Source organism: Malus domestica, chromosome 04 (assembly GCF_042453785.1).
Source record: "Malus domestica chromosome 04, GDT2T_hap1".
NCBI classification, from domain to species: Eukaryota; Viridiplantae; Streptophyta; class Magnoliopsida; order Rosales; family Rosaceae; genus Malus; species Malus domestica.
The window spans coordinates 27,490,990-27,518,837 of NC_091664.1; the positions used below are offsets into that span (position 1 = coordinate 27,490,990).

Genomic DNA, 27,848 nt, shown 5'->3' on the forward strand with positions numbered 1-27,848 from the left:
CGTTTTATTAATCAAATTGGTCTAATTCACATATGTATTTTAGACATTTTTTTATTTTTTATTTTGTCTTAACCTTCCTTTCTGGGTAATTTAGTATCTTAAAATTCATGTGAATTTACTGTTTTGCAATTAATTATAAAAAATCTTAGAGTGCTTAAGTAATTAAAAGACCCAATTAAGAATAAAATCTCCCAATTTTCTATTGACGAGCGAATAATCTCCCAATTTTCTCCGCCGTCTTCAAGGCGGCACCGTTCGTGTATAAAAAGCTATCTTCCCTATTTACTTTTCTGAACCAATAACCATTTCAGACACCATTTTCTTCTTCTCCAATCTCTCTATCTCCTCCGCCGATGAACGCGTTCTCTCTCTGTAAGTTTGACGAGAATCCCAACTCCGTAATCTGCACCTCAATCTTCAAAGGATCAGGATAGCTGTATATCTGTATATGCATATTGATGTAGTTCAAATTTTGTATTTTGTATCGTTTGAAGATTTGATTTTGCTGAGAAATTATCCTGCTTAAAATCTTTGATATGAATTCCCTGAGTCTTCTTTGTCACGCAACAATGAAACCCACCTGTAGAATCCTCAATAGATGTCGAAACTCGGCGTTTTTTGGGTTCCCACGGCCTGCAACATGGCTGCATGGTTTGACGAAGACTGGAAATTCGTCCAGTTTTTGTGTCAATTTTGAGCAAAACTGCCAATATCACGCCAACCCTTTTCGTATTTCGGGGTCTGGAGGCGTTTTCGATGATGCCCGAAAAGCCTCTCAGGTTCCCAGTTGGAGTCTTGGCCAATCTGGGATAATATCTAGGTCTTATAGTGCTGGCATTGGCACAGCTAGTAGGGGTGTTTCTGTGATTGCTAGTTTGGCATCCAGGTTTCGGAACCTTTCAACGTCAATTGAGACCCGTGTGAATGATAACAATTTCGAGAAGATATATGTTCAGGGTGGTATAAATGTGAAGCCTTTGGTGGAGAGGATTGATAAGGATGAGAACATTGTGGGAGGGGAAGAATCGAGGATAGAAGTTGGTGATGGAAAGAAATCTGAAAGCTTGAATGAAGCTACGGTTGTGACTTCGGAGAGAGAGTATTCGGATATTGAGAAGGAGGCGTGGAGGCTATTGAGGGATTCGGTTGTGACATATTGTGGGAACCCTGTGGGGACTGTGGCTGCAAATGATCCCGGTGATAAGCAACTGCTGAATTATGATCAGGTCTTTATCCGTGATTTTGTTCCATCGGCACTTGCTTTCTTGCTTAAGGGAGAAGGGGAGATTGTGAGGAACTTCCTCCTCCATACATTGCAATTGCAGGTAATGGTTTGCACCACTTATCTTGGTTCCTTTCTTTTCGAGCATTAATTGTGCCAGCTTTTTGGTTTTTAATACATGATATCATGAATGGAAAGTTTCAAACCTCACTTATATATAGCTTATCAATTAACTAGTTTTCAAATAATCAAAATTTCCTTTTGAGGTCGTTTAAACCTTGCTGATTTGGAGTTCCCAACTTGACACGATTCCTTTTACTTTCTTCCAAAATGAAGATTCCATTGGTTTTGACAGACCTTGACTAAGTTTTCATGTCGACCCTGGTTTTGTGCGATGTACCTTGAATTAATGAAGGTTTCTGGAATTCCTGATTGTATGTTTCTAATATTGTAGAGTTGGGAGAAAACTGTGGATTGCTATAGCCCAGGACAGGGATTGATGCCTGCAAGTTTTAAAGTTAGAACTGTACCTCTCGATGGAAATAAGACTGAAGAAGTTTTAGATCCAGATTTTGGTGAATCAGCTATTGGACGTGTTGCACCTGTAGATTCTGGTAAGTACATTATAACTACATTGATTCTACCAATAACAAATGTGATTCTTTATTGGATGGTGCACACGGTCTGCTGTTGTTGCCATCCAGGTGTTATTGGCTGCTGATCCTGTGCATTTCATAACTCTTCTTAAAAGCAATTTTTTTTCAAATGACCTTCCAAAGTTATGGCATCTAATGGGTAATGGTTTGTTGATTGTGTAACTTCTCTGACAGGATTATGGTGGATTATTCTGTTGAGGGCTTACGGAAAGATAACTGGTGACTATGGATTACAGGAGAGGGTGGATGTTCAAACAGGCTTGAAAATGATTCTGAACTTGTGCTTAACTGATGGGTTTGATATGTTTCCATCTCTTTTAGTCACTGATGGTTCCTGCATGATAGACCGGCGGATGGGTATCCATGGTCATCCCCTTGAGATCCAAGTGAGTTACAAGGCTACTTTGAATATTTCTTAAGGATGCATTCATCACTTTATGTTCTTTCTGTATTCTGCAAAGTAAGAGGCTACTTTTCTTGGTTTTATTACTGTAAGTGTAACCTTCTTGAACATGAATTCTGAAAATTGTTAAAACTAGACTTTTTAAGAATACTGGGATGTGTCCTGCCCGTGCCCTTTTGTATGATATTACACCAGTTTTATGGTCATTTTTATTCTTATTTTAGCCTTGTATTACGAATTTTAACTCTCTGTAATAAAGTTTGTTTATGGCACCCAGCGTTTGGCTAATATCATTATGCTGAATGATTCTTCAGGCCTTATTTTACTCGGCTCTTCGATGCTCCCGTGAGATGCTTGCTGTAAATGATGGATCCAAGAATTTGGTAAGGGCCATCAACAACAGACTCAGCGCTTTGTCATTCCACATCAGAGAATACTATTGGGTGGATATGAAAAAGATGAATGAGATATATCGATATAAGACAGAAGAGTACTCTACGGAGGCTACCAACAAGTTCAATATCTACCCTGATCAAATTCCTCTATGGTTAATGGACTGGATTCCAGAAGAAGGCGGGTATTTTATTGGCAATCTACAACCAGCCCACATGGACTTTAGGTTTTTCACTCTTGGAAATCTTTGGTCCATTGTTTCATCATTGGGTACTCCGAAGCAAAATGATGCTGTATTGAATTTGATTGAAGCCAAATGGGATGATCTTGTGGGCCATATGCCACTTAAGATATCCTACCCTGCCTTGGAGTTTGAAGAATGGCGTATAATCACTGGCAGCGACCCAAAGAATACGTGAGTTAGCTGCCTGTTTATATTTGCTAGTTGTCTTGTTCTAGCATCTAATTTGTTCATGATCAGTTTATCACTGAGAGGTCGCACTTGGTGCGATGGCAAGTGCCTTCGCCCATGAGCGGTAGGTCTCGGGTTCGAGACTTGGGAGCAGCCTCTCCATAAATGGGGGTAAGGCTAGCCGACATTCACCTCTCCTAGACCCTGCGTAAAGCGGGAGCCTTGTGCACTGGGTACGACCTTTTATCAGTTTATCACTGAAATATGTTTGTCTTGACTCCTACAGCCCATGGTCATATCATAATGGCGGATCCTGGCCAACGCTCCTGTGGCAGGTAACCCTTGCTTCAATAACACTATAAATATTTTGTGTAATGCTCAAGAATAATGACTTTTTTATGAAGTTAGATGTCATGATACTATCATCGGCCTCCTTTGTTATTGGGTCGGAAGCTGTAACAGTTTACGTTGAGTTTTTTTGTTCTTGGTTTTCTGTCTAAAATGCTTTTTGTATCCTATTTCAGTTCACATTGGCATGCATCAAGATGGGCAGAATCGAACTAGCTCAGAAAGCAGCTGCTTTGGCTGAGAAGAGGCTTCGTTCTGACCGCTGGCCCGAATACTATGATACAAGGACAGGGAAGTTTATTGGAAAGCAAGCGCGGCTTTACCAAACATGGACCATTGCTGGGTTCCTTACAACTAAAATGCTGTTGGAGAATCCAGAGAAGGCGGCCTTGCTATTCTGGGACGAGGACTACGAACTTCTTGAGATCTGTGTTTGTGCACTTAGCAAGAGTGGCCGGAAAAAATGCTCCAGAGGTGCCGCTAAGTCTCAGATTCTTGTATAACGAGTCCCATTCTTTCAAGGGCAGAAAGTTTGGCCTTTGTACTGTACAGCGACACGTTTAGAATAGCGTACGAAGAAGTTGGATAGCGCAGAGTACTCCGATTCAAAATATAGCATGAAGGATGTATTTTTTTCATGCATCTGATACTTATTATTTGTTTGGTCGTCCGATTAATCGGTCTAAGTTGATCGGAATACACAATTACAGTGGGAAATATGTACTTTGTAACAATTACCACATGTCTACTTGTATAACAGTTACATGACTCTATCTTATACATTACCTTTTGGTTATTGTTTATTGATACTTTTACCCGAGTTATTTTATTTCTTTATTTTTTTCTTATTTTTTATACAAGCGATATTAAGGCATGGAGAATTGAGCTTCAGTCTAAGATTTGTTTGAGTCACGTTAAACTTCAAATATTTATAGTTCTAAGCCACTGTCGTTCGGTTGTGGTTTGGAACTAGGCGTGTTGATTGTTATGAATTAAGGTTCGAATGAAAGGGCTCTCCTCTCTCCCTCGGTCTCCCTCCTCCCTCACACACACACAGGCGCAGATTTGTACAACAAACTATACAGTATCCTAATATTTATAGTTTTGTTCGTCAAAACAAGTCTTAACCCCACAAAAGCGTCTTCCCCCAATCTAAACAAGCAGAGCTTACGAACCACGGCGAAGGCGGTGCATCTCCTGCAGTCTCATATAGTCCTTAATGGACAAGGTCGAAGCATGCCCCCTCCCGTCATCCAGCACTCGACGCCCGACTGTTGCTTCGATCCTTTGTTTCCTCTCCATGTATGCAATCCCAGCGCCCTGAAGTCCACCGTACTTCTGCAGTGGAGCCAACGAAAATGGCAGCTCGAAGTTGTGCAGCATATTTGTTTCTGTCCCTTTGTCCACAGGAGCACTTGTATCAACCAACTTCCCTGCACCTGCTGCTGCTTCCAATGCTGCCTCTGTTGCTTGCATACCAAGCTGTCCCGCTACATTTGCCTTTTCCTTGTTGCTGCCCTTACCAGTAGTTCCATCTGTTGCTTCAGCAGCTTCATCGCCTCGTTCAGCAGCAGCTCCATCGCCTCCTCCAGGCCTTGCAACATAATAATTTCTCGATTGAGTCCATCTTCTCGAGAACGGATCATAGCCAGCCTCCCCTGATTTCAGATTCATATTCACTGGTTTCAACCCTGAAGCATTTTTAAAATTCTCGACCCTGTTCTTCCTGTTCATTTCAGCTAATCGAATAGCTTTGCTATCTTTCCCCTGAGTTTGCCTGGATGCTTCTAATTCCTGGAGCCTTGTCTTGATCCTCTTAGCTTCTTCCTCATCGCCTTTACTTTCTGCAACATCCAACTGCCTCCTCAATCGTTCCTTCTCAACTGCAATGTTAACGGGCCTTGCTGAGGCCTTTTTCTCCTGCAACATTTGCTTCACAGTAGTTGCCGAGTAAATAAATGTATTTGATTTCAGAAGAGCCTCCTTCTTTTCTAATACCTCCTGTTTACTTGGCATTTGGCCAGCGGTACGCCGCACTTCCTTAAACCACTGTTCAAACTCGTTCTCCTGCGGAGGAGAATCTGAGACATTAGCCATCGGCCATTTGGAAGCAGAACTTTCGCTGCCAAAAACACAATTCAAATATTTATGTGTGACTTTATCCTCTAGCTTATACTCCCGGCCAGGATTTGTGGCATCCACATTCTGAACCATGCAGAGCCTGTAGACAGAACCTTCTGATGATCTGCCACATCCAACCCTAACAAAGCAGCCCTCGATTAACTCCTCAAAAAATGGTTCCATGACCCATTTTCCAAGTTTTGACCTTGGTATGGTAATATCCCTTATGTCCTGAAATGTGGGTGCCTCTGAACGTTCCTCATCGCTGTCAAAGAATTCATCATCCGCTTCCTCTTCAGTAGGCAACCTGTCCAGAGTCTCGATTTGACTGGAGCAACTCATATTACGCTTGCTTGGTGATATATCCTGGCTACCTGCACCTCCTTTTGACGCGTCCCTCAACTTATGGTGATCCTTTGAGTCTTGTTGCTTCAGACGTTTTGCTCGTAATTTATTCAATGCATCATCCATAGTGGCTGACTTGTCAGCAGCCCTGGCTGATGAGCGTACACCGCGAGAGAATGGAAGAGGATCCTCTTTACTTGATTGTGTAGATATAGCATTGCCTCTTTTTGATCTCAACTTTTCCATGAAATCCTTGCCGCCTTTCTTCTCTGCTCTACTTGTCAAAATCATCTCTCTTTCAAGTTCACTCATTGCTGCAAGCCGTTTCCTGTCAGCATCATTCTTGTAAAGATCGGGGCCAATATCAGATTCATCACTACTTTCACCCTCATGATCAGAACCATCATCACTAGAATCATGTTCTTTGTCACTGCCCCTTTCAGTAGGTTCAAACCTCTTCTTCAGAGGTACTTGAGAGGGCTTCTTGCTTCCATGATCATCATCTTCATCCATGGAGTTACTTCCATCATCAGAATAGGAACCTCCATGTTGCTTTCTAGAAGATGGAAGCCGGTACTGCTTTTTCCCAGCTGAACTAGTTCTTCCTGCTGCCTCAAGGAGGTCACTTTCCAATTCTAAGTCTGACATCCCCGTTGTCGGTGTCTCTGCTTGTAAGAGCGACTAGCTCGGCCACAAGAAGAAAGATTAGCATATACTTGGGAGATGTTTCACTAATATAACATAAGAACATGAAAACAAACTGCCAAATAAGAATCGTATTCGAGTTACAATTGATGATGGTAATCTATGCCCGTCTAGGAAAACCAACTTATCGCAGTATTAGAGTGGCACGCAGAATCTTTCTCAAGGTCTATGATAGCAATGCAAGTGAAGTTGACATCACACTGAAAGAAGATATTCAGTAAAAGTATCGTGCACATAAATACAAATCCTTGATTCTTTCATTTAAGAAATGGTCATAACAATGCCTAGTGTTGATAGATGAAACTTAGGAGGGGTAAATGCGAAGCTTAACTTTTGGAGAGAAGTGTTGGAATCTAAAGGTCTTCGCCTAAGCCGATCAAAGACAGAATATATGGAGTGCAAGTTCATTGCAAATGGAGGCCAAAATGAGTTAGGGGTGAGGATCGGAGATCAGGAAATACCAAAGAGCGACCGTTTTCGCTACCTAGGATCTATCTTGCAAAAGAACAGAGAATTAGATGGAGATCTTAACCATAGAATACAAGCTGGATGGATGAAGTGGAAGAGTGCTTCCGACGTGTTGTGTGACCGTCGTAGGCCACTAAAGCTCAAGGGAAAATTTTATAGGACGGCAATAAGGCCAACGATGTTGTATGGCACAGAATGTTGGGCAATGAAGCATCAACACGTACACAAAATGGGTTTGGACATGTACAAAGAAGGCCTACTGACGCTCCGGTTCGAAGATGTGACTACGGGATAGAGGTTCAGGGCCGAAGGGGTAGAGGTAGACCTAGGAAAACTTTGGAAGAGACCCTAAGAAAAGACTTAGAGTACTTGGATCTAACGGAGAATATGACACAAAACTGCGCGCAATGGCGTTCTAGGATTCATATAGCCGACCCCACTTAGTGGGAAAAGGCTTTGTTGTTGTTGTTGTTGTTGTTGTCATAACAATGCCGTTACACAAACAATTTAAAACATCGTAGCAATTCCATAATTTGCACTTTAAGGATAGATCTTACCAGTTTAAGCATTAATCAAAAACTCATACGCACACTGTATATACGTGCACAAGCGCGTGCACGCGCACCATAAGAAAGAGAGGTAGAAAGCAGGTTAACAATGCAACCGTTATCTCACTATGTGGTTAATCAGAACAAAAATCTTTATGAGACTAACCTAGACTTTCTCAGAAAAGAGCAATACGCAGTTTATCGAATACATTCTACATGCTCTTTTCTCTCATAATTTATTAACAAAATCGTCCCACAAATCCCACCTCATTCAACTGATAAGGAAAGTGGCAAACATGACAAACAGTTACTAGTTTCTACTTCGAGATTAATTCACTTTCCACATAATTTACTCTCTTCGAGGATTCCAAATCTGAATGGCCCTTCAATATATACTAAAGTCAAGGTTTTCAGACATGCTAAACAAAATGCCACCTAAGTTGCTAGCAAAAACAGTTTGCTCAGTTCGCCTAACGAATATTACAAAGACAACATCAGAAGGAGAAAACAAAATCAACATCGATAATTGCATGGTTGTAAAAACAAATTGCAAAAATAAAAATAAAAATCTTTTCTCGGACAAGAAATCGGGGAAATTACAAAGGTAGCCAACTTTAAAACTTGTTGAACACTTTTAGCCAACTTATGCATTCATGCTCTTCTCTCATAAGTTATTAAACAATCGTCCACGAATTCTACCTCATTCAACTGATAAGGAAATAGACAAACAAGACTTTCCAAATGCTTACAGAAGTCAAGACTACCCAAAGTATAATCACAATTCCATCTAAATTTCTAGCACTAACAGTTTCCGAAATCCACCTACTAACATTACAGAGAGAAATTTTAGCCACCTCTTTCGGATTTTAGAACTTTAACCACTCGAAGGGGTTTCGTGCACTCGAGGGCACCCGAAGGGAATGCCTATATTTCTAAATCTTCAGCAAACAAAAAAGAGAGGATAAAAGTTCTCAATTTGTTTGCAAAACAGGTTAGCTTTCCAAATTTCTCAAGACATTGATATCACTCAAGGTAGGAAGAAAAAACAGAGAAAATAAACCAGATTTTTATGCACAAAACCACAACATAAAACGAGAATTGCATGCAGGGGTTAAAAATCTACAACCCTTGATTCCAGCACAGTACAAGAACTAAAAACCCACATTAACCCTTGTTTTTGTTTGCTGACAAAATTAAAGGGAAGGAAAAAGATGCTACCTTTATGATCAGAGGGGGCTGAGAATCGGAGAACAAAATTCCTGAGAAACCAAACAAATTTGGGTTCAGCAGCAGCAAACGGGCAGGACTAAGTAGGGCACATCACGGCATGTTTCATGTTTGGCAGCCAAGAAAGTGCGGGAAAGTGGTGAGAAAGTGATGCCTTCGTGTAGCGGTTCTGTGCGTGCATTCTCCTTCAGGCGGCACGTACGAAGTTGCACCACTCTGCGAGCGTGGCGAATATATAGGGGAAAAACAGTGTAATCTGCAGCATAAAATAATAAATTAAAGGGCTGTTTGGTGTGGCCCTACACAATCTACTAAAGTACTAATTAAATATTAACTTGAGACAAACCAAAATTTAGAATCTTGGGCCCTTAGCCCATCCCATGAAACCTTATTTAATGGGCATGTGCTTTTGAACCCATTATTTAATTGGGCTTTTTGCTGAAATAACCATTTTCGAATTTTGGTTGCTGAAATATTCCGTTTTTGGCATGTCATCGTTATTTCTTCATTTTGTCGTTGATATGTGAGCCATATGTTATTAACATTTGATTTTGCTCATTTTAACAACTAAATGCAAAATAGAATCATTTTAGCTAATTGTCTTGTTAATTTTTGTACTTTGATCTTTTTCAATTCATCTGATCCGACGGTTGAAAATTAGAAGAATGTGTGATGTAGGGTATGTGATATACACAAACCTATAATGAAACCTTAAAAATTTAGGTTAATTTATAAAAAAAATACAAAAAACAAAATAAAAATAAATAAAATAATTGGTTTCTGACCATGTCATCGATTGTGTACCTCTTACAAAAGTATGAGACTCTTTGTATTTTAGTTTCACTCAACTAGACTCTGATCCCACTCTGTTCCAACAGCCTTACTTAAGTTTCTTATATATATATATATATATTATTTTTTTTTAACAAACGATATTCTATCTTAAGATAATATAAACTAAACGATAAAAGAGCAATCCATAATAATTAGATAACAAACCCGTCATCCAAATTATTTCAACCTCAAACATGTCACTCAAATAAAGGAGAATATCACCCACCTTAGTGATAGTGAGTGCAACACCATAAATTTGAGTTGAAAGAAGACTTGATCATGTTCAAGTGCAACACAAATGAGCACAAAAAGACTACTAGTGCTACCCATAACTCTTTTTCATCCCATACTCAGAAACTCACTTCAGTGGGCCCAGGATTTCACCACCCAATCAAACCCACCATTTTCACAAAAAATCCCCCACATTTTAGCCACAAACTTAATCAAATCATACTTTGGCAAGGGCTTAATCAAAGAAGCGCGCCAGGTGTTCGATGAAATGCCTGAGAGAGACGTGATAGCATGGACTGCTATGATCGCCGGGTACACGTCTTGCAGTCACCACAACCACGCATGGGCGATATTTTGTGAGATGGTGAGGAATGAGATGGAACCGAATGCTTTCACTTTTTCCAGCGTGCTCAAGGCTTGCAAAGGCATGGGAGCCCTTTCGTGTGGCACATTGGTTCATGGGTCGGCTGTGAAGCGTGGAATGCAAGGCTCCATCTATGTCGAAAATGCACTCATGGACATGTATGCTACTTGTTGTGCAAGCATGGAGGATGCGTGCATTGTGTTCGATGATATTCGTGACAAGAATGATGTATCGTGGACTACTTTGATCACTGGCTTGACTCACAGTGGTGATGGATATGGTGGGCTTCGAGTTTTCCGACAAATGTTGCTGGTAAGTGGATGCTTCATCCTTGCATTTCATTAAATGAATTGGGTTTTCGAAGTATGTAATGTACGTGAAATGTTTGAATGTATTGACAAAACAGGAGGAAGCAGAGCCGAATCCGTTTAGCTTTTCGATTGCGGTTAGAGCTTGCGCTTCGATTGGCTCACCTTCTTTTGGAAAGCAGATACATTCAGCAGTGATTAAACACGGATTCAAGTCCAACCTTCCTGTCATGAATTCGATACTGGACATGTATTGCAGGTTTGGTTGTTTGTCAGAGCCAAATCAGTGCTTCCATGAAATGAGCGAAAGAGATTTGATCACATGGAACACCTTAATTTCCGGATATGAAAGATTAGATCCTAGAGAGTCTCTGCGTATATTTTCGCTTATGGACTCAGAAGGCTTGAGTCCGAATTGCTTCACATATAGCAGTGTTATATCGGCGTGTGCTAACCTAGCAGTTTTGAACTGTGGAGAACAAGTTCATGGAGGAATTATTCGGAGAGGCATTGATAAGAATTTGGCATTGGCTAATGCACTTATCGACATGTATGCCAAGTGCGGAAGCATATCAAACTCGCACAAAATTTTTAGTGAAATGTCTGATAGAAACCTAGTCTCCTGGACGTCCATGATCATCGGATATGGGGCTCATGGATATGGAAAAGAGGCTGTTGAAATGTTTGATAAGATGGTCAAATCAGGCATAAGACCCGATCAAATAGTGTTTATGGCAGTTCTGAGTGCTTGCAGTCACGCTGGCCTCGTTGACGAAGGCTTGAGATATTTCGAATCAATGATAAGTGATTACAAAGTTACTCCAGATCAGGACATTTATGGGTGTGTGGTGGATTTGCTAGGTCGTGGCGGAAGAGTTGAGGAGGCTTATGAACTAATTGAGAGTATGCCATTTAAGCCGGATGAGTCTGTTTGGGGAGCATTTCTCGGAGCTTGTAAAGCACACGAGCTTCCACATTTGCGAAAAGTGGCTGCTCAGAAGTTATTAGAGTTGACACCAAATATGGTTGGCACGTATGTGATGCTGTCAAATATTTATGCAGCTGAAGGCGAATGGGGGGAATTCGCAAATACGAGGAAGATGATGAGAGGTATGGGGAATAAGAAAGAGGCAGGACAGAGTTGGATTGAGGTAAGAAACCGGGTTTATAGTTTTGTTGTGGGAGATAAGGTGGGTTCTCATATAAACTCGGTGTATGGAGTTTTGGAAGTTCTGATTTCGCATTTGAAAGCGGCAGAGCACATAAATGATTTAGATTGCTCTATACATGACCTAGATGATGGAACTTGAACAGAAGCTGAAGTCAAGGAGTTGAAACATGTTTCCGACAAAAACAGAAGGATATTATTTGAATGTCCAAAGATTCTAGTCAACGAATATGATACTGGACAGCCTAGGGAGGACCGGGAAGGACGCAAACCTGGTGTACAAATTATTGTGCCCAGAGTAAACGCTGGGTAGCCAAGTGTGGAGCGAATAGCTGCTGAAAGCCTAAAAGCACAAAGTCAGTTCAAGACCTTTCTTGCAAGGGGGAGACTAGCTTTGCTTATTTAAAGCCAATAGAAGCAATAGGAATTGTTAAGAAAAGGAAGAATTCATTGTTCAATAAAGTTGATAGCTTTGTGTAAGTGGAGATGTAAAATATGCAATTTCTGGTACCAATTAGTACTTCGGCTTCCATCTGAACAAAAAGAATGGAGAGTTCTTCATTGAGCTATGGCAAACCTGCAATGTTATAAGAGCAGAACGAACATTAGCAGCAATAAATCTGAAAGAATAAAAAAACAACTTTTTAACATCTACTGTAAAGAATTGCTTCGTTATCTCACTGCAGTACAAGGTCTCTTAAAAGCAACGCTCACAAGTTTCTAAAGGTAAACGTTGCTCATCATTACATTGATTTGTTTGCAATCTCTAGCATGTTGCAGGTAAAATCAAGTCAAAGTTTTGCTGATAAATGTTATATACCAGTTCAGCTGCATTTTCCACTTGTATTGTAGCCGTGAGTAACTTTGCCTTTTGGTGATACGCCCAATCATTTCATTTGTGATGTGTTTTTCAAACACCCAGTGTTCATCCTCTTGTCCAACATCATATGCGCATGCACTGCTGCCATCCTTCACCTCTTGAAGGCTTGGAGCTAGTATCTCCATTGCTTCTCTTTGCCGACGAGCTATAGTGTGTTGTCTCCGCACTTAGCTTGAATGAAAAAGCAGAATGTTGGGTGTCACCCCATGTCTTTGCAGTTCTAGGTAGAATGGAGACGTTCTTCTAACCAACTTCGGTCTGTCATACATTCAGCTACCAGAAATCATTGCAAGAGCAAGATCCCTGCTTAAAGTGGTGAAAGAGGTGCCGATCCCTCACCACTATATCACGATCAAAAGCTTTTGAGATCAACTTTGCTGCCATGTGACAATCATTACATATTCGCAAATTCTTCATTATTCGTATAGGTGATGGTGGACTGATAGCGATAAGACCAAAGGCAATTGCAAGTTTCTCACTATGCCTGGACAGAGCGGTTTCCTTCTCTTCTTCATCAATGTCAAAGGAAACCTCATTCGTATCTGGTGCGTAACCTTCCTTCTTCAATCTCTTAGCTATTTCATCCAACATAGCGTCAATCTCTTTTATTCGAGGGTGTTTCTTATCTCCTGCTAGAAATTCATGAACTACTCCGTCTGCTTCAATCATGCTACAACCCGGGGTCTTTACCACCCCATGTTGCATCATTGTTCCCCTAATCTCATGAACATCATCCCAGTTACCTTTTGAAGCACATATATTGGACAACAATACGTGGAACCCGTCATGGTCAGGCTCAAGCTCAATGAGCTTTCTTCCTATCCTCTCGCCCCTATCATGGTCTCCGTGTTTCTTACATGCCCCTAGTAAGGCACCCCAAGTAGCAACATCCGGCATCATAGGCATACTCTCAATGAGTTCCTCTGCCTCCTTGAGCATACCCGCACGTCCCAAAAGATCAACCATGCATCCGTAATGCTTAACATTGCGTTCTATCTTGTGTTCTTGGACCATGGAATCAAAATGTCGACGCCCCTCATTTACTAACCCCATGTGTCGACAAGCTCCAAGAACTCCTATAAAGGTTATCTCATTAGGTGCCACCCCACATTTCTTCATCTCTGAAAATGTTTCAAGTGACTTCTCCACCAAGCCATTCATCGCCAACCCAAGAATAAGAGCATTCCAAGAAGAAACTCCCTTTTCTGAAGTCCCCTCAAAAACCTCCAAAGCGTTTTCCACACACCCACATTTCATGTACATGTTTATAAGGGTAGTGCCCAAAAAGACATTAATCTTGAGACCATTTTTCCTTATATAAGCATGAATCCACTGGCCTAAGTCAAGGGCGGCCAATTGAGTGCAAGCTGATACAACACTCACCAAAGTGGTCTCATCGGGCCTGATTCCAAGAAGCTGCATCTCCTGAAACAATGCCAAAGTTTCTGAGAACCGGTCTTGTTGAGCATAACCTGATATCATTGCACTCCACGACACGATATCCTTCTCGGGCATGGAATCAAATAAAGTCCTAGCGTTTTCAACTAAACCACATTTCAAGTAGCCTGATATCATTGAGTTCCATGATATCTGATCCAAGTTGTAGGCTGCATTGAACAGTTTTTGCGCGGCCATTATTTCCCCACAATTCGAATACATGTGAATAAACGCATTTTGAAGATTGACATAACTTTCAGTTCCAATTTTCACTACTAATCCATGGATCAATTTCCCTGTCTGGACAGCTAACAAGTTTGCACATGCCGAAAGAACAGTGACAAGCACAACCTCATCCACCATAACTCCATTGGCAACCATTTCCAGAAACTTAGCCAAAGCCTCCTCATACATCTCATTCTGCTCATGACAAGAAATCAACGCGCTCCATGAAACCATATCTTTCTCGGGCATTTCCTCAAACAACCGGCAAGCCTCATTCACGCAACCTGTCCTGCCAAACAACACGATCATAGAATTCGAAGCAATGGTGTTCCTCTCCGGCATCTGATCATATACAAACTTCGCCTTCTCCACATCCCCCGCCCTCACATACCCCGCCAGAATCGAATTCCAAGCCACCGAATTCAACACAGGAATTTCATCAAACAACTTGCGTGCGTCCCCCATGTTCTCACAAACAGCATACATATTGATCAACGTGTTCTGAACATAAACATCCGAATCAAAACCGGTCTTGAAAACATGACCATGTATCTGTTTTCCTTCAAAACCCGAAACCCGAATAGCGCAGGCTTGCACTAAAAGCGGGTAAGTGTAATGGTCAGGACCGGCATTCTTCTCCAGCATCAGTTTATAAAGCTTCAAAGCCTTTTGAGGACGGTTTCTCTGTACGTAAGCTCTCATCATGGTGTTCCAAATAAACCCATTTGCGTCGTCGATTCGATCGAAGATTTTCAGGGAGAAATCGGCGTGGACGAAGTGTGAGTCGGTGCAGAACTTGAGGATTCTGCTTGCGGCATATGTGTCATTGATGAAGCCGGTAAGGATCATCTGAGAGAGGATTGGATTGAATTGCTTGAGATTTCGGCATTTCGGCAAATGGGTTTCCAAGATCGAGAGATTTATGCTTGGTTTCGACATGGGTTTGGGATTCAAAGTCGATTTCGCGGCTAAAGTTAGCGGCTTTAATTTGTATAAATTCATAAGGGGAAGAAAAAAGCTTGAAGAAAGACCCTAGTGTGACAGTTCTTGGTAATACTTTCCGTCTCCTTTTCTTCAAGCCCGCCAATCTTCATCCATTTAAATATTGACACGTCCAGTTTAGTAATCAAACTTGATTCAATGGTTGCGAACTAGTAAAGGACTTATATGAAATCAATATTATTTCTACTTAATCAAACTTGATTCAATTCCGATCTAATTCCAATCCGGGCAAACTAGTAAGACTTATACGAAATCAGCGTTACGATAGGTTCTGTACTCGTATCACACAACTTAGGGAACAAATCTGATATCACATTTTATAAACAATTTTTGGCACACATTTTTGTGAGGCTTTATTTAGTAATGTATTTTAATGATCTGAACCATTTATCTTTTCGATCTTCCTTCAAAAAACTAAAATTCACTCAAATTTGAAGTCAGATGATTGTTGGATTAACGGTTTGAGGTTTTTTTGTATAAGCGTAATCATTCATTTTCATTATTACAAATAAATATTTTAATGATTTTGAATTTGTCTAGTTAAAATACATTACGAAATAAGCCCTGATTTGGTACTGAGGTTATTCTAAAAAAAATGGTTATAAAAAAAATTGAGAGTTTTTTTATGTTTGGTAAACATTCAACTTCAGCTTTTTTTCACAATTTTGGATAAAAAAAAAACCAAAAACATAAAGCTGCAAAACCTAGCTTTGAAAAACCAGTTTTTTTTTCACTTCTATTTTACATAAAAGTTTATCAAACACTATAATACTGTTTTTTGTTTTCAAAAGCACTTTTACAAAAAAGTTTACAAAAAACTCTACTGCTTTATTTCACAGCACAACAAAAGCAGTTTTTTTCAAAGCACAACAATACCAAACCAGCCCTAAATCTAACAAAAAAAAAATGTATGTCAAAAATTATTTAAAAATAATAATTGGTGTCATTATCTAGGAAGCAGAAAGTGAAAAGGCGACAGAAAAAAGCTAAAAGTGAAAGGCCAACTAAACAGTGAACTTTTTCCGACTCTGAAATTAAGCATCAACCCCAAGAACCCCAGAATGCCCCCGAAACGCAGAAACAAACCCGACCCGCATTTCGACACCCGATCCCCCGGCAAGAAACGGGCAGCTCCTGTGGAAGAAAATGGAGGAGTGGTAATAAAATCCTTTAATTTCTGATTACTTGGTCTTTAATTTCTGATTACTTGGTTTTTTCATTGTTTTTTGTCAGTAGAATTTTTTTCTAGGCTATGCTGCATGCTGGTATCATCTGTTTGGTTTGAAAGAAAATAGCCCAAAGAATGTATTTTTCTTTCATTTTGTTGGAAATTGACTGAGGAGTGAGGACTCAAACTTTTTTCCCTTTCAATATATCTGGATTTTGTATTTTTATTTTTTACACTTATATCTTGAAGTTTGAGCATATATGATATTCAGTTTTTTTAACGATCAATTGTAAAAGGTGGAAACTTTATGCAGAATGTATGTTTATATAGCTAGAAATAAGTGGGAATTCCTGTTCTTGAGCCCTAATTTGATCAAATGTAATTTGGGTATAAGTTTGCAAGGGATTTCTTGATTGGGAATGTGGGATCACTTATATAAATACAGTGATTGAAAATCAGTAGAGTAGGACCCGAGTTTGAATCCTTCTCCGCGGATTAGAGTAGTTTAAAATATCGCCTTGTCAAAAAGAAAAATAATTGAGGTTCGATTATTTGCTCCATTAAACTCGAGCACTTGATTATTGTCTTGATATTTGGATGATTATGATTCAAAAGAGAATAGAAAATGATAAATGTGCAGTCTTTCGAGGTTTTACCTTGCCAAATTTGGTATGTAAGACTTCATTTGCAATAAGTGTCAGATTTTTCGGGGCACATTGTTTTCTTTTTACTGTTGGAATTTTTATCACATTTTTGTATAGTTCACATTTCTCAAGCCCATATTTTCTAAATTTCAGAAAGTGCCGATTGTAACTCAAGAGAACTTTACCAAGGGAGCACCGGTTGAGGTTTGCAGTGACGAAGATGGTTTCCACGGTGCTTGGTTTGCTGCAACCATAGTGAAAGCAGTGGGCGGTGCCAAGTTCCTTATCGAGTACCAGAGCCTGAGGACAGAAGATGATTCGGCATTTCTGAGAGAAGAGATTGATACCCTGCACATACGACCTAATCCGCCAGAAAATGCTGTTGAGCATTTCAGTTTGCTTCAAGAGGTTGATGCTTTGTACAATGATGGCTGGTGGGTGGGTATGATCTCAAAAGTTCTTAGCGGCTCAAGGTACATAGTCTACTTCAGGAGCACTTATGAAGAAATTGAATTTCAACAATCTGAGTTGAGGCTTCATCAGGACTGGATTGGTGGCAAATGGGTTATGCCTTCGCGGGTATGAACTTATACCTATCTAATTTCAGCCAATGCTTTTATTTCTGAGAGAAACCGACCTACTTTTATCACAGAGGATGCTACTGTGGAGGTATTCCAAGCCAATCAGCACTGCCACCCGTTTTAACCTTCCTACATGACAGTACGTGATTGGCTTGAGATACCGCCTTAGTAGCATCACCATTGCATGGAAGATCTACTCCTCAGTGATAGGGTTGGGAAACTACCTCTGTGGCATCCCAGGTGTAGGTAGTTTATGTGAATCAGTTCGAGAGTTAGGAAAATGGTTGAGTTCTACTTCTGTAGCATCTTCCAAAAACACTTGCCAACTTGCAAAATATAACAAGGTGAACGAAAATTTGAAAAAAAAATGAGAAGGGACTTGTTCAAGGTTACCACACTACATTTTTGGCTAAACAAACTGTGGTCCAGGTCTCAAGTTTTGGTCCAAGCCTGAAACCAAAACTTAAAAGCTAACTTCTATAAGGGTGTATGAAAGTTGGTTCAAACTTGCCCTATCATTCAATGTTTCGAGCTAAGTGATGCATCACATCCCTGTTTCCATTACGTATAGCATATGGATCCGCATTTAAGCTAAACTTGGAGCCCTATGCCTAAATGTCAATAAATGGAGAGGTGCTTTTAAATATGACCAGCTGAATTTTTTTGTTCATATATGAATAAAGATTTAAGAGATGCAGCTCCACCTGCCAGCTGAAAACTACTCCATCTTCTTGTGTGCGGTTTCAGCGCCAAATGCTGATGATAGTAATGGCTGACTATGAGCACGGTCAAACATTTCATTCTTTCAAAGATATATGTATTTGATTTGAGCTTTGACTAATTGTTGACTGATTGCGTGTTCTTGACAGGCTTTAAAGTTGTGATTAGTAATGACTAATCACTGATTACGGGTGAAAAACGAATGATTTCCTAAGACTACTTGGAGAATCAGCTACGAAATGATAGTGGGAGTTCACCTTGACCGGTTATATATGGTAGTGGAGGTTAAGTTTCTGTCTTATGCCTAAACATTAGTATTATCTAGTGATGAATTAGCCTAAAAAATCACTTAAAACTTGGCCATCTAATCTAGAAAACCTTGAACTTGTAGCTGGAGATGTAATTCTTATTTTTACCGGCTATCGGAATTTGGTAGACTGTAATTTCCATTTACTGGATCATTTGTTCTAGCTTTCTTTCTGCATATGAGAAGGGCTTGCTGTTGCCTCCTTGTCTTTTCACTTTGTGGCAAGTGTTGACTGTTCAGTTGGTTAGAACTTGAAAACTTTCCTTTTATTGTGGTTACATGCTCACCTGCATGTCCGTCTTTGAATTTATTGAACTGCAATGGTTTCTGCAATTTGGTACCAAGCAATGAATGGGGTAACCGGCTAAAAGCAAACTTCTCAAATCAATACATTTAGTCCTCAGTTTTCCGCACCATCCTCAAGTGATGTTGCTGTTCATCATTCTATTTATCACCGTTGGATGACTTTGAACTTTGAGATCTGTGGAGTGGATACACATAAATTTCTAAAGTTAAATCCATCAAGTGGTACTAAATAAGGCGAGTGAGCATTACCGCTACTTGGGAGTGATGAGCAAGAATGCACCCATGTTTTTTGACCATATTTGTAGATCAAATGATATGGTGGTTGATAGTTGGATACATTCGTTAATGATTTAAACAAGGAATTCAACCATAAATTGTCGCATCACGTGGTCTATAAAATATAGTTCAAATAGATGATCTGTTTAGTAGCGGAGGTTAGTCTTTTGAACAGGTAATTAAACCATTCAGTGCAATTAGCTTACATTTCTTAGATGCAAAATGTTTGTTATTTTGTGCCGTTCTTTGGTCCAAAATTCAAAATTTCACTTTAATGGTTGTTAATCATTAATTTGAATGTCACAGGGAATTAATACTAATCAATAAGCAAATCATCTTTCTTACTTAACAAGGCAATGGGATACCCCTCATTCAGTTACTGCAATTTATTTCAATTTATTTTTTACCAATGGAATTGTTATTAGCACTTTAAAATTTTCATTTCGCACTCCAAACTTTTTATAATTATAAAGAAAAATACACTTTGAGTAATGTAGAATAAGATTTTTGAAGTGTAACAATTTCCTTTCCCAAACACTGCAATTTAATAATGCTCTGTTCAAATAAGAAAAGCAAAAACAGAGTAATTTTATTTATTTATTTATTTATTGCCCGGAGATGGAGCAATTTAAAACAAACACTCTTAGACCAAATTATCAAAAAGAGACGTTGCATTTGTTGTCTTCTTCCACCGCTGCAGATCAATTTGGATAAAGCTCTTTCAAAACCACCTAACGTAACGCCTTAAGGGCAATACCCACACGAAAAAACAAGCACGTGATCCGGTCAGTTGATTAGGATAATATATTAATCTAGTTAGTTGATTAAGACCATAAGTTACTCAGTTGACTAAAACGTTGCTCTCTAATTCAAAGCATAAACTCCATAAATTAAAACAGTTTAAAATATCGTCTTAGAAAGTCCACTAAAACAGTATGTCGTTGCTCACTAACTCAAAGCATAATCTCGATAAATTAGAACAGTTTAAAATATCGAAGGCCGTAATCTAAACTTAATAAACAAAGACATTGTTCAAAAAAATAGAACTTTAAATATTATTTGATTATAAAGTACCACTATTAAAAGGACTTTCACACCAACAAGAACAACATAAGAACAACAGAAAGGCAAGAAGCCCTACAAATCCCAAAAGACCCAAAGGCCCTTTACCTCATCCCTCAAACCTCCACAACTCCCTTGACCTCCTCCTTCACCTCCTTCCCCTTCCCATCCTTCTCACAAGCACTTTCCTCAACCTCAAAAGCACTTACAGGAAAAGTCCTAAACAACCCAGCAGGGGTCTTGAAGGTGATCTTCCCAGTTGGAGGGTCATCAACGTAAATGTCACTGAGCTGCACCCACACCAAGAGCTCCTTGGTCTTCACCCCTGTCAGCTTCTTGATCTTGCCCTTCTCAACAATGGCTGTGACCTCGGGGGCATAACTGACCAACTTCCCAATTTTCTCAAACTTGTGGGTGTAGCTCTTCTTCTGTTTGAGCCACACAAAGCCAGTTTCTCGGATAATCCCACACTCCTCAATGTCCTTGAGGGGCAAGAGGCCATTGGGGAGGGAGATTTCTGAGAGAAGCTGCTTTGCTTTTTGTTGGCAGATTTCGTCTCCATGGTAGAGCTCATCTGCTTTGGACTTGATCTCTGCTGTGATGAGAGAGGACATTTTGGTCTTTTTCTAATTTTGTTGGGGATTGGTCTAGATTTTGTGAAGGTGGCGAGTAAGTTGAGAGTTGGGGTTGGTATGTTTGAAGTGGAAAGTGTTGGGGTTTATGTAGGTGGGGAGATAGTACTTTGCCCTTGTAGTTTGTCTAAATCACCAAAATGGCATTGGAGTTATGCCCTTGTATGTCTAAAAGAATTGCAAGATGTGCCATTTGGTTTTTTTTTTTTTTTTAACAAACTATATTATTTACACATTTTAGGTTTGATTCCTAGGGTTTAGGGTTTAGGTTTGATTCCTAGAGCTGGTGAATCACACGATGGTGATCAAATGGAGGCTAAAATGTCTTTGTAAGTATTTCCGGTGCTCGAAAGAGTTGACTGATATTGTAAAGCCACCGGTTGATCTGTTTGAAAAAAAATATTTATCATCCTTACATTCATACAAATCAAACGTGAAATCCATCCAACCAAATGAATACAAAGGATAACACTCTAAAAATGTCATCATACACACACTCCTTGCTGTACAAATTTCCCCACATCCGCAAAATAATTATCACTAAACCAAAAGCTAATTGGTGATTGATTTGAGTTAAGCCCATGCAACTTAATCCATAAACATCTAACTTAATTCATAGTGGTGGAAAGGTGTTGTGTCATTACATGACGACGTGAGTTCGAATCCCGTCGGTAGCTAATTTAACATCTAACTTGAAGAGTAGGGGCCTTTAGGACCCATCATGCACACATTTGGAAATTGATCCTCTTCAGATCCCTTCCTCCTAATCCACAAAATTAAGGAATCCGTTCTATTAAAATTTGATTCAGGGAATGAAGTTATTATAACTTTTAAAGTGAGCCCCTGTTTATAACAATTTGATCAAATTTTAACAACACAGATTCTCTGATTTGGTGGATTAGGAGGAATGGATCCGGTCCATTTCCCACACATTTATGGTGCAGTTGGGAGGAGTTATGGTGAAATTAAGGTTGGGAAGAGGGGGGTTGAGGTGTAGCCACTCATATAGCTCCACGTGTATTGTAGTTGGGGAACGGTAACGAGATGGGAGAAGAACCGGGAAACAAAATCACGTCCTCTCACCTCACCTACACCCCTTTAATTATTCTTTTTTTTTTTTTTTAGATTTTAGTACATGCAACAATAAATAATTCAAATTGGGTCCCTTCTTTTTCTTCAATTTTGCTGCTACCTCCCATCCAACCAACTCTTTATTTGACAACTAAAGATTACTATTTACAGAAAAAGACAATGACAAAGAAAAATGTAGTTCAGACGCTGGCCACTGATTTAAAAGTTTCCGTCTAACGTCAGTTAGGTCTCGTTTAGTGTCGCTAGGTGATTGACTACTGTTATGATAAATTTCTATTTAAAAAAATAAGAAAGGACGTATAAATATGCTTAGATGGTCACTTAGTTTGTCTAAATCACAACTCTCATTTAGACAAAAAATAAATCATTTCTATTTTTATTTTATTTTTTCAATAAATTGAGAATTGTTAAATATTTGGATGAACACTCATTATATGTTTGTTCTTTATGTTTTCAATATGCTCTAATACTTTAAAATTGGTCTCATCGGATAAATATTCATTACGATGATAAAGTACACAGAAGATAGTCCCATGGTAAAAAAAAATATTTGAATTTAACCCTCGTGGTATAGTCCTTTAGCAAATTAATCCAAAAGTGATTTTTCTGTTAAATGTCCGTTAAATATAGAAATAAAATGTACTTTAACGTGTGCACACCTTCTTCTTCCTACTGTATTTTGCATGGATTTGGATCGCATCCGGATCCAAATTGTGGGAATTATAAGGATCTTCATATCTTAGCCATTCATCATGCATCGTGTAGTAAAAAATTATTTGACTTTTTTTATTTAAAATTAAACACAAATAGTATCTGATGAAAACTGATCACACAATATATGATGAACGGCTAGAATGTGGGGATCTTTAAGATCCCCACAAACAAGGTTCTAAAAGACATTAGGCGCTAGTCGGGTGCGGGTTGGGGCCTAGGTCCTAAAGGGCTAGGCAGGGACTAGGCGGGCGCCTCGGCGGACTAGGCGGATTTAAGTAAATATATTATATTCATGTAAATAAGTGTATGTTTATACTTAAAATATATGTAAATTCATCATAAACTACAAAATAGAATGACATATATATTATGAAGTATTAGAACATAATGAAAACATAGAGAACATGCCTATAATGTGTGTTCATTGAATTATTCAACAAGTCTCTTACAATATATTGAAAAAAAAAATAAAATGAAAAATGAAAAATATCTATTTTCTATATAAGCTAGTTGCAACATAGGCAGGTCTAGACAGACGCCTTAGCAGGTTTATGCGCTCTTTCTTAATTTTCAAATACTTAAGCATTAATCGGAACGGTGACTAACCGTCTATGCGCTAGACGAGAATTTTTAGAACAGTGTCCACAAAAAATATCCGGAGAGGATCATTTTTTTTTAAGATTTTAGTACATGCAACAATAAATAATTCAAATTGGGTTCCTTTTTTTACTTCAATTTTGCTGCTACCTCCCATCCAACCAATTCTTTATTTGACATTTAAAGATTACTATTTACAGAAAAAGAAAATGACAAAGAAAAATGACAGAAAAAAAATAAATTTCAAAATGAAAATTATTTATTTTCTATCTAAGTGAGTTGAAACCTAGGCATGTCTAAGCGGGTGCTTAGGAGGACGTCTTAGCAAATTTAGACGTTATTTCTTAATTTTCAAATACTTAAACATTAATCGGAATGGTAATTAACCGTCTATGCGCTAGACAAAATTTTTTAGAATGGTGTCCACAAAAAAGATCCTGATAGGATCTCTTCCTTATAGAGCAACAACACAAGAAAGCCGTACATAAAAAGGGACAGCTATTCGCACACGCTTGTTCATCCAAATCTCCACCGCGCCATAAGTCGGTCGCCTTTTCCAACACCAAGTGAACGTCTAGTAACAAACAAAAACAACACGTTTGCACAACACAAATTAAGCAAAAAATGGTTCAAGAATATGTAAAGAGATTGTATTGATAAATTAGTTAATTACCTTGGAATAAGACTTCTTCCAATTCACCTTTTCACCGTTCGCCTTTTCCAACACCAATTCACCGTTCGCCCCAACTTTTTTCCCCAAAACAAAATATCCTGCAAACCCACAAGAATGCGGGTCTAAATTTTTTAAACTAAATGATGTGGTTGTTGATGATCAAATTATTACTTAAGTGTTGATTAACGTAATTATTTTCTATTAATGACACATCATTTAATTAAAATTTTGATATCCCTAGCATTACCCAACCCACAAATATCAACACAAAACCCACTTCAGAATTTCAATCAAAATCCATAATTTAAACAAAAATATGACAGACGCCCAAAACAAGAACAGCACCGGGAGCCGTGAGCGTCAAGCCATTGGATTTGGGGACTAGTGCTTCTGTATGTGATGTCACTGCACTCCCATCACGGTGCACGGCAACCCCAATCCCACACCCAGAAACATGTCATGGAGAGGTGTGGTTGGATCAACTCGATGCCACCAGATGTGAACACCAGCAGCGTTTTGGAATTTGAGATTGTGATTCTGAATGAACTAGGTTGCTGGGATTCGAATGTGCTTGCTGATATACAAGATGCAAATACAACATCCTCAAATGGAAGAAAGTGAGATTACAAAGAGAGGGAAGATGAAGGTGTACGGGTCAAATTACATTTTTATTCTGTATTTAATGAACATTTAACGGAAAATCAACTTTGGACTAAATTTGCTAAAGTTGCATACCACCACGAGGAAAAATGATGTTACAATCTAGGGGGAGAATTTGAGCTTCGACGTTTTTTCATATTGAAAGATGAATTTTAAAAAAAACTAAATGTTTATCAAAAGAAAAATTCAAATTTAGATGCATGACAATGCAACAGATTAATTATAATAGAGTTAGTCAATTACGATACAAAAGTTGGGCACCATGAGAAAGGGTCTACAAATTCCCCAATTTTGCAAAAAGTATTACGTAAATAAAAGTATGGGACAAGCTTGTAAACTTGGTTTACCCAAAAAGCATAAAATGCCCCATCTCTATAAATTTTCTGTCTCCAAGATATTTTCTTTTAAGTGCATGTATTCATAAAGTCTCGGATGATGTGTTAACTTTTCTTAATTTGTAAGATTTTTATTTTTTTGGAAGTTTTGGCAATTGTTTTGTTATTTTGGATCCGTTTCACATTATCATTTGGTTTGAAGTTACTTATTTTTCACTACATTGACGCTTGTTTTCCACTTGACTATAAGATAAATGTAAATGATATTGTAGTTAACTACAAATCTTTTGACAAAAGAAATTAAAATTTTATTTACTTAGTTATTATTTTATAATTCAATCATGTTGGATCCATGAACCTACTCTTATAAATTTCATGAAGGGCATGAGTTAAAATTACACCAAGAAAATCTTATCATCATACACGTATAGTCCAGTAAGGATGACGATGACATTTTTTTTTCAAAACATTTATACATCAAATTGAATAACATAATTTTTTCGTCTTTGGTTCAATTCCTAGTGCTAGTGAATCATGTACTCGATGATGGTAGAGGAGGTTGAAATGCCATTTCGACCTGCAAAATAGTAGATTGTCGTAACGAAGTTACCGGCTAATCCGTTCTTTAAAAGAACGAAATATTTGTTAAACTTTGCTTGCGAAATAAGTACGATAGAGAAGTAAAATATTAATGATTGTGTATCAGCATGGCCTCGCAACATAAATTAGCACTCAACATCTATAAATGCATTAACTTTCCAATAAATAATAAGAATTACTCATAAATTTGAGTGTAGCCGAATTAGTTGGAGTAGCTGACGACGTATTCACCTAAATTCAAGTCTTACCCTTTTCCTCTATACCCATGCCCAACGGCGCCGCCAGGAGCGACGTCGACGCCACCCGTAGACCCGAATGACACTGGGCCGGACCCGGTCAACGTGGTGTTGGGCCCAGGCCCAGTAGCTATCCTAGTTGAAATGGGGCCCGCTAGCTGCGGCTCTTGATTGGGCTGATCCAAAAGATACGCAGACGTATCGAGGGTCGGCATGCAGAGGCCGACACCACCGGCCAACCGGCTACCGTGTCTCTGTGGCTCCGGCTTCAGAACCGACGGCATAGTGACTTGTCCGTTACCGAATCTTACGCCGGTCACCTGTTGCACCATCTGTCGGAAGTTGCTCGGGTCCGCCGTGATGAAAGTCGTCTGGGACCGTTTCGACGCGCGAGACTTGCGTTTCGAAACCTTACCACTACCATTCGCCACCGGAATCGCGTTTCTCTGCTGGCGTTTAAGGGGAGCGGCAGCCGAATCCAAATCGTCCGAGCCGGAGAGTCCCGAAACGGTGGGGGTGGGGGCCGCTTCGGGTGTTTGAGCGATGGTGTTGAGAAAAGGCATGAAAAAATCGGCGGAGGAAGAATCGAGCGGCTCCGGGTTGTTTCCGGAGAGGGACTTCTGGAGCGCCATGGTGAGGGTTTTGGTGTCGCGGGAAAAGGCGTCGGAGATCCAGGAGTCGGCGAAGGTGTTGGGCCTGAAAGCCCACGGCTCCATCATGCTCGCCACGTTCTCTGACGACGCCATTAAGCAGCTCAATCAACTAAAAATTCAAAATTTAAACTGAAATTTTGAATTTGAGCAACTGGGTTTTTGTGAAATCAATCGGATTTCAGATCATTCTTTTCCGTACGCACTTACAAGAAAAGTCCTAAACAACCCAGCAGGGGTCTTGAAGGTGATCTTCCCAGTTGGAGGGTCATCAACGTAAATGTCACTGAGCTGCACCCACACCAAGAGCTCCTTGGTCTTCACCCCTGTCAGCTTCTTGATCTTGCCCTTCTCAACAATGGCTGTGATCTCAGGGGCATAACTGACCAACTTCCCAATTTTCTCAAACTTGTGAGTGTAGCTCTTCTTCTGCTTGAGCCACACAAAGCCAGTTTCTCTGATAATCCCACACTCCTCAACGTCCTTGAGGGGCAAGAGGCCATTGGGGAGGGAGATTTCTGAGAGAAGCTGCTTTGCTTTTTGTTGGCAGATTTCATCTCCATGGTAGAGCTCATCTGCTTTGGACTTGATCTCTGCTGTGATAAGAGAGGACATTTTGGTCTTCTCCCTTTAAATTTTGTTGGGGATTGTTCTAGATTTTGCGAAGGTGGTGAGTAAGTTGAGAGTTGGGGTTGGGATGTTTGAAGTGGAAAGTGTTGGGGTTTATGTAGGTGGGTAGATTGTACTTTGCCCTTGTAGTTTGTCTAAATCACCAAAACGCCATTGGAGTTTTGCCCTTGTATGTCGAAAAGAATTGCAAGATGTGCCATTTGGTGTTTTTTTTTTTTTTTTAACAAACTATATTATTTACACTAAGAAGAAGGTGTGGGTTTAATCTCACAATAAGTTAGCAATAATGTAGTTTAAATTCATTTTTGAAAATGTGGGTTAAGAATTTGATCATGGAAGTCAAATATGTTTAGTGTGAGTATTATTTTGATTTTTGACAAGTCGTGCATTTACTAAAACATAAGAATCACAAAATGCGTGGGCTCACATTAAATTCAATTATCGCCTACATGAACAGTCAAATATCAAGTCACCATTGTGTTTATCTTATGCATAAACAATCATGTATTATTTGGATATTCATATCGACTTTCTTAGTTTCACGTAAGTAAGCATACCATATATTAGGTATTTATTATCCTCAACCACAACAGGAGGTCAAGTGGTTATGAACGAAATTCAGACTCATATTTCACACGACACGTTTTAGGTTTGATTTATAGCGCTAG

At 39.3% G+C, this 27,848-nt stretch overlaps 8 protein-coding genes across 9 annotated transcripts; 3 read left to right on the forward strand and 5 right to left on the reverse strand.

The window, feature by feature from the left end:
- Positions 1-182: 182 nt before the first annotated feature.
- Positions 183-4,237, forward strand: LOC139195363 (alkaline/neutral invertase A, mitochondrial-like). Its single transcript, XM_070820780.1, has 6 exons — positions 183-1,325; positions 1,677-1,836; positions 2,053-2,264; positions 2,596-3,089; positions 3,373-3,421; positions 3,611-4,237. The coding sequence occupies exons 1-6, from the start codon at positions 537-539 to the stop codon at positions 3,935-3,937; spliced, it is 2,031 nt and encodes a 676-aa protein (XP_070676881.1). The 5' UTR covers positions 183-536; the 3' UTR covers positions 3,938-4,237.
- A 261-nt stretch (positions 4,238-4,498) lies between these two features.
- LOC139195364 (protein RTF1 homolog) lies at positions 4,499-9,042 on the reverse strand. The gene is made up of 2 exons (XM_070820781.1): positions 8,840-9,042; positions 4,499-6,581 (listed from the first exon to the last, which is right to left on the reverse strand). Exon 2 carries the CDS (start codon positions 6,546-6,548, stop codon positions 4,602-4,604), a length of 1,947 nt encoding a protein of 648 aa, XP_070676882.1. The 5' UTR covers positions 6,549-6,581; positions 8,840-9,042; the 3' UTR covers positions 4,499-4,601.
- Positions 9,043-9,827: 785 nt separating this feature from the next.
- Positions 9,828-12,401, forward strand: LOC103433859 (putative pentatricopeptide repeat-containing protein At1g56570). The gene is made up of 2 exons (XM_070820783.1): positions 9,828-10,589; positions 10,684-12,401. Exons 1-2 carry the CDS (start codon positions 9,981-9,983, stop codon positions 11,893-11,895), a joined length of 1,821 nt encoding a protein of 606 aa, XP_070676884.1. The 5' UTR covers positions 9,828-9,980; the 3' UTR covers positions 11,896-12,401.
- On the reverse strand, positions 12,143-15,401 carry LOC103433856 (pentatricopeptide repeat-containing protein At3g62890-like). The gene is made up of 2 exons (XM_070820782.1): positions 12,574-15,401; positions 12,143-12,330 (listed from the first exon to the last, which is right to left on the reverse strand). Exon 1 carries the CDS (start codon positions 15,295-15,297, stop codon positions 12,907-12,909), a length of 2,391 nt encoding a protein of 796 aa, XP_070676883.1. The 5' UTR covers positions 15,298-15,401; the 3' UTR covers positions 12,143-12,330; positions 12,574-12,906.
- Positions 15,402-15,554: 153 nt separating this feature from the next.
- LOC139194924 (protein AGENET DOMAIN (AGD)-CONTAINING P1-like) lies at positions 15,555-18,931 on the forward strand. 2 transcript variants are annotated; one of them, XM_070820006.1, is made up of 3 exons: positions 15,555-16,454; positions 17,263-17,688; positions 18,560-18,931. In XM_070820006.1, exons 1-3 carry the CDS (start codon positions 16,359-16,361, stop codon positions 18,572-18,574), a joined length of 537 nt encoding a protein of 178 aa, XP_070676107.1. In that variant the 5' UTR covers positions 15,555-16,358; the 3' UTR covers positions 18,575-18,931. The 2 variants fall into 2 exon arrangements, 1 of the variants encoding a protein (XP_070676107.1); XR_011579712.1 differs by having other exon boundaries at positions 16,268-16,454; positions 17,263-18,078; positions 18,140-18,931.
- A 1,396-nt stretch (positions 18,932-20,327) lies between these two features.
- LOC103408523 (uncharacterized) lies at positions 20,328-21,092 on the reverse strand. The gene has a single exon (XM_008347365.4). The coding sequence runs from the start codon at positions 20,973-20,975 to the stop codon at positions 20,478-20,480; it is 498 nt and encodes a 165-aa protein (XP_008345587.1). The 5' UTR covers positions 20,976-21,092; the 3' UTR covers positions 20,328-20,477.
- Positions 21,093-25,349: 4,257 nt separating this feature from the next.
- LOC103433860 (calmodulin-binding protein 25-like) lies at positions 25,350-27,204 on the reverse strand. Its single transcript, XM_070820007.1, has 2 exons — positions 25,913-27,204; positions 25,350-25,641 (listed from the first exon to the last, which is right to left on the reverse strand). Exons 1-2 carry the CDS (start codon positions 26,644-26,646, stop codon positions 25,542-25,544), a joined length of 834 nt encoding a protein of 277 aa, XP_070676108.1. The 5' UTR covers positions 26,647-27,204; the 3' UTR covers positions 25,350-25,541.
- On the reverse strand, positions 26,737-27,165 carry LOC103434068 (uncharacterized). The gene has a single exon (XM_029101404.2). It carries the CDS (start codon positions 27,163-27,165, stop codon positions 26,737-26,739), a length of 429 nt encoding a protein of 142 aa, XP_028957237.2.
- Positions 27,205-27,848: the final 644 nt, after the last annotated feature.